Source organism: Carassius auratus, chromosome 16 (assembly GCF_003368295.1).
Source record: "Carassius auratus strain Wakin chromosome 16, ASM336829v1, whole genome shotgun sequence".
In the NCBI taxonomy this organism is placed as follows: Eukaryota; Metazoa; Chordata; class Actinopteri; order Cypriniformes; family Cyprinidae; genus Carassius; species Carassius auratus.
In genome coordinates this window covers 25,535,908-25,542,079 of record NC_039258.1, presented here as the reverse complement: position 1 = coordinate 25,542,079, position 6,172 = coordinate 25,535,908, and the positions used below count along the sequence as shown (strand labels likewise).

At 43.5% G+C, this 6,172-nt stretch overlaps 1 protein-coding gene across 1 annotated transcript; it reads right to left on the bottom strand.

Moving 5' to 3' along the window:
- Window positions 1-2,574: 2,574 nt before the first annotated feature.
- On the bottom strand, window positions 2,575-5,891 carry LOC113116599 (transcription factor SOX-4-like). The gene has a single exon (XM_026284835.1). The coding sequence runs from the start codon at window positions 5,421-5,423 to the stop codon at window positions 4,293-4,295; it is 1,131 nt and encodes a 376-aa protein (XP_026140620.1). The 5' UTR covers window positions 5,424-5,891; the 3' UTR covers window positions 2,575-4,292.
- Window positions 5,892-6,172: the final 281 nt, after the last annotated feature.

Below are 6,172 nucleotides of genomic sequence, written 5' to 3'. Positions count from 1 at the left end.
AATCAATGTGATAAACTGGTTAGGTCAAAAGTGATAAAAAAGTACCCCATTATATTTCTGAGCAAAGTCTGATTAAATACAACAGAATAACGTTATTACGACGCAGAGAAGAGTTTTTGGTAAAGGATTTAATTCACATGTGGTTTAAATGAAAATACAGAGAGCTAAACATTGAGAAACTAGTAAGCTTAACTCATAAGGTGTATTTAATGATAATATAGGAAATTATAAACGACAGCTATTGAGTTCATTAAGCAAAATATGAAGTGTAAAATCCTCTGCTTAACATCAGTAGTTCACTCAGCTCTGGTGTGTGGTTTGTTTTGCTTCAGATGAAGATATCTGAAGTATCTCTTGTTTATGAATGTGCAGCAAATTTCCTCAAGCACTTCCAGTAATGAGGACTGTTTTCTTTTCTCCCAAAACTGACAAGTCATTCTAAAAATTAAATATCTACCATCGTTTAGTTGCAACTGCACTCATTTTACTCAAATTAGCATTTTCATTACACACCATACACCTACAGTAAATATTAGACACATTATCTCTTGCAATGACAATAAAGTCAAATTAATAGTTAGTACAGTGACAGCAAAATGCATTTCTAGGAAACACTGATAATTCAATTTCATGCTTACAATGCTGGAAAATTGACCATTCATAATATATAATTCTCAGTCACTGAGTGATAACTACAATATTTGAAACTCAAAGATAACTGTGACTAAGGCATGTTTATGACAAAGGAGAAAATGTACTGGATTACACCCTTTGAATAATGAAACATGAATCAACACATCTTTATGTTTTATTCCACCAAAATAGCAATACAAATCATCATTGTTATTTAAAAATCAGTTATAATAATGAGGTTTTGTGACTGATCACAGGTAAAACACCATGTAAAACATGTTTAACACACGTATGTTTTTGCACTCTTTAACGTGATATTTGTATGTAGTTTACAAAAACACAGCGTTACACACATTGATTTTTTCAGAGTATATGTAGGACACACACTGTGCCAGAAACACTTGTAAACACCGGTTCAGACTGTGCTCCCGTCTTCAGTCCTGTTCACCAGCTCGTCGTCCCCTTAATAGGTTGTATTCGACCTCAAGTGTTCTAGTTAGTGTGAGATCAGCACAGATCCAGCATCATCACATACCTCAGCAACAAACTCAAATCAACTTCCTCAGCCCTCATTTCATACACAGTTATGCTCCGTATTAGTAGAGTCTATTTTATATTTAAACACATTAGTGTCACAGAGTCCTGTGTTTTACTGAGAGCTGTTTTAGATCAGGATGCTTTTGGATTTTATTATCATTTCTATTATTATTGCATGAAGGCCATTTGAAATATTACAATAAGCACATTCGGTACCAAACTGTATATATATAAAAAAAAATCATACTGAAAATTGACCACACAGAATTAATCTTGTTCAATTTAAATATAAATTCAATAAAATGTAATGGTTCAGTATAATAGTAGGATTAGTCATAGTCACTTATTTCATAGGCCAATTGTTGACAATAATTACAAATTCATAATTTTATGATTAATAATCACTTATGATGTCTGATCTCATGTACACAAAGCATTAATAACTGTATTCAGTAATACAGAACAACAGCAGATCAGTAAACGGAAGCAGATGTATTCTCACTGTGCAGCAGTGCTTTCATTCATATTTTAGGGATAATATTTGGCTACACATCATTAAAAATACTATGAGACAGGCTCTGCTGTGATTGTGTAAGGCAGTGAAAATGGAGAAACCTGTGCTTTTTACACTAGCGGCTTCCAGAAGTCTCATGAAGGATAAGCCTTTTTTTTTTTTTTTTGGAGGAAACGGTGATATAATGTGCTGCCTACAAGACAATGACTGCACCCACGCGAAACTGCACCGAGGATACATCCGATGTGATATCTGAGCTGTCTTTCTTTCAGGTCTGACACCCCTCCCTCTGGAGACCCCCACACCACCCGAGACAGAAGACTCTACAGAATATTCTACTGGGCGTGCAACAACAGCAAAGCTTCTTTTGAGTGCATGCACCTCCAGTGCCACATAGGTTGTTTATATGCATTCTTAAATATAGTCACTTATATTGCTCTGTGCGTGCAGGTTTATGTCAGTGCAGGGGAGATATCATGCATGCAGTCGTTCGCAGCCCATCCCCCTGTCTGAGAGCCCAGACTGTCTGGAGAAGGGGAAGGGGAAGGGGAGGAGAGTCTGCCACAGCCAGTCACTGAGTGCATCAAGCCACATGGATCACCTTTCAGTGCATTCATAATCAGGGAGCACGCGAACTCCAGTGACCTGGCACGCGCACATTAAATGACTGTCACCATGAGGCGTATTGTATGTTGACCCCAGACACTTATAAACGTGCTCAGATAGAAAGGCCATTTACAGTAAGCAACGCGCAGCTGCTGTTATGTGAGCGTTAAAATCGTTGAGGCAGGTAATGTGTGCTTTGCAAGTCCAAACAGACAAGACCGACGGTTCAACTGGAGCACAGGGACACGCCCACTTATGCAAATAAGTACAAAAGTGAGTCAACGGCAGTGTTTAGGGTTCAGTTCCAGCTGAGTTTATTTCCTTTATGAAAAAGTTCTGTACAGGAGCATATGAACAATCTGACAGGCAGGGACTTGACACGATAAGCTGGCATGTGTTGGCATGATTAGACAAAACAAGATTTCTACACAGCATATTGCACAGAATGGAAGAAAACAAAGTTAATATATTTCAACTGTATATAAAAATTAAGAAAAGGCTAAGCAAGGATGTATAAAGATAGTGCCTGTCGAGATAAAGCGCAATAACATACAAAAACACACAATCTTTTCAGCCTATGATACAGCTGTACAAAGAGGGGTTTTTCCTTTTTTTTTTTTTTTTTTTACACAACAGCTATAAACCTGAATCAGAAATACAAATCTATTCACCATGCCTTAAGATACTAAAACAATTAGCTATACTTATCCGACAAGTAGAAAAGATTAAATATTCAAATACAATGAGGAACACAGTTCATAATCGTCGCGAAACTCAAATGGACCATTTGAATATGTGTAACGATCAGATATTAGATATAAAACCTCAAGAAAATCGCTCGTTTTAAAGCTACAATCGGTTTAATTCGGCACGATCAGGGAAATGTAAAAACGAAGCACATGTTGGCTTGAACTGTGTTTTTGGAGAGAGTGTGTGTGTGTGTGTGTGTGTGTGTGTGTGTCTTTAAGACGCCTGCAGATTGAGACTGTAAACATGAAACAGGAGGTCGATTCAGACCCAACTGGCTCTTCAAATTAGAAAATCCCCCCCTTAATATATATTTGTACAAAAATACACTGAGAAAATAATCAAACGTTTCCTCTCTGTAAGTGTCAAAAGTCTACATTTAAATATAAAAACAAAGGTGAAACTAGCCCTTCTTCGGAGAAGGAGACAGACAGACAGATGCAAAAATAAGACGAACTGTTTCAATATAAATACATCCATATAAAAATGGCATCTGAAGAACAGAAAAGAACACAGCCATGACTAAATTAACAGTTTGGTCCTGAATTGTAGAGAGTAGTATATAAAGTTCAGCACAGATTTGAGTTTGTGTTAGAATCCTGAAGGTAATAAATGAAAACAGCTGGTGATTTTTCTTTTCCTTTTTCTTTCTTTTTTTTTCTGCGAGTAGAAATCAAACATAGCGCCATCTATCCATTAAATCATCCTAACTCTAGTTTAACTGTTCGACAGTCTTACAGAGATCTCGATACAAGAGACGACAGATAACATGCCCCCCCCCCCCCCCATGTAAAAAACGGCTTGTCTTTTGTCAACCCACCTTCTTAATAAATCCACCGCGCTGAAAATCAGCCTAAATATCAGTACCTCTTTAAACAATCAAGTCCACAAGGCGAATGTTCATAAGAAGTTCGAGTTCATAAACGTCTCTTTCGAAGTAAAAACGATTAAACAGGCGACCAAAGGCCGCCTTCATGTACGTGCAAATCAATCACAGTTTTCCAGTTCAGAACGTGTTTTCTCAAGCACTTCTGGTGGATTTCTTCCTCTCGCTCCGAGCGCGGGGAAATGACTCCGGCCGTGCCGCGACAAAGCGTCTGACGCGCGGCTTCGCTTCTCCATCCTGACCGCGTTTCACCAAAGCACCGCAGCATCTGTTCAGCTTCTGGAGCCGTCACACTGTGGCTTATTTTACAAACAAACACACTTGTCTGTTATCCCTTGTGTTCGGTGTTCTTCCTCAGACGCATTTCCCCTAGTTCAGCACGTGAGCCGTGAACACCAAGTTAGAAATGGTGGACTCCAGCCAGTCCCCAGAAATCATCTCGCTCACCTCCGGCGTGCAGTAGTCGGGGAACTCGAAATGAGAAGCCCCGGACTCGAAGTGCATGTCGAAGTCTCTGTCCAGCACCGACGAGCCGATGCTTCCCATGGACATGCTGTCAAAGCCCGGGCTCGGGTTAACGTCCAGCATGTCGTCGTCGAGCTCCTCGTCGGAGGAAGAGGAAAACTGCGATGAAGAGGAGGAGGAGGAGGAGTGCGAGGCGGACGGAGCGGGCGAGGACGCCCGGATGCCGGTGTACCGGTGGCGGTCCGAGGACGCGCTGCTGGGGGAATCTGCGCCCTCCTTCCCGCTGCTCGCTCCGTCCTCGTACAGACTCAGCGGGTCGCTGGACTCGACGGAGCTGCTCAGGGTCGGGCTGCCGGGCACGGCTGCTGAAGACGGGCTTATGCCGCTGCCGCCCCCGAAAATGTACACCCGCTTCGCCTTCTTGTCAGGAATCTGCTTGGAAGCCGACGCGGACTTGGATTTGTAGAGAGAGTGGTGATCTGCGGGGAACGCTGCCTTCGCGCCGGTCAGGACTATTTTGTGCGGCTTGCTCGTGGACCTGGAGCTCCCGCTCTTCTTGGTCGCTCTGGAGCCGGCGCTGGCGCAGCTGCTCCCGCTGAGCTTCTCTCCCTTCTCGCTCGGTTTGGAGCCGCTCGACTTCACCTTTTTTCTCGGCCGGTACTTGTAGTCGGGGTAGTCTGCCATGTGCTTGAGCCGCAGGCGCTCCGCCTCTCGGATGAACGGGATCTTGTCGCTGTCTTTGAGGAGCTTCCAGCGCTTGCCGAGTCTCTTGGAGATCTCCGCGTTGTGCATGTCCGGTGACTGCTCCATGATCTTGCGCCTCTCGATTTGTGACCACACCATGAACGCGTTCATCGGTCTCTTGATGTGACCGCTGGGGGTTTTGCACCAGCCGGGGTCAAGCTTGTCCGCGCCGGACTCCGTGGAGCCGGGGGTCGGGGAAGAAGCCATGTCCAGATCCAGCGCGCCGGAATCGGACGAGTCCCCAGCAAACAGCGCATCGGGGTTTTCCGTGCTGCTGGTTTTCTGGACCATCGCTACAGCGGTCTGAGAGCAAGAGAGCGTGCACTCTCAAGTCCAACGTGTCGCCAAAGAAAACTCAGTCTGATAGTAGTCCTGAGGAGAGCTGGTGCACCACACACACGCTTTCAGTCGTGCTCAGTGCCGTGGCTTGGCGTGTCTGAAGTTCTGCTTCGGGGCTTTATCATAGAGTTCACGGAGCTGAAAACATGTCCGATTTCCACAGTGTCCGTGTATCCAGTAATAATGCTGTAACAGTCGAAGAGCAGTTGAAAGTTTGTATATGAGCGCAGTGGTGCGAGGGCTCAGTGTTAGTGTGTGCGCGACGCAGCAAAGCTCTGTTCGAGTTTCTGAAGATATCTGACTCCTTCTGCATATCCTTCCCCGCTCAAACCATGCGGGAAAACCGGGATGTGATGCTAGCACAAGAGTTCGTCTCTTAAAAGCAGTCTGTAAGTTTCAACAGACTTCTATTCTGCTTCATGCAGTTTTATCCGTTTCCAATGGTATAATAGCGACGGCGGCCGGCCAATGAGCTGCTGTCTCTACCCTTCCCTGAGCCAAAAACACGCCCACTCTCTTTTCATTGGCGCAAAAAAAGAGGAATCTAATAATAATCAACGCATGCAATGAGGAGCTTTGGGTCTGACCTCATTCCAGTGTACACGACAAACTTGGTTTTAAAGGTAAACGCTGATGTGTATTTTTCATTTTTGCATATCGACAAGGGAGGCGTGATCTTTTAATCCTTAGAAGAAAATAGT

What these genes read in the sequence shown, in the direction of transcription:
- LOC113116599 (XM_026284835.1), bottom strand. Translation starts at nt 5,423, where the DNA reads ATGGTCCAGAAAACCAGCAGCACGGAAAACCCCGATGCGCTGTTTGCT.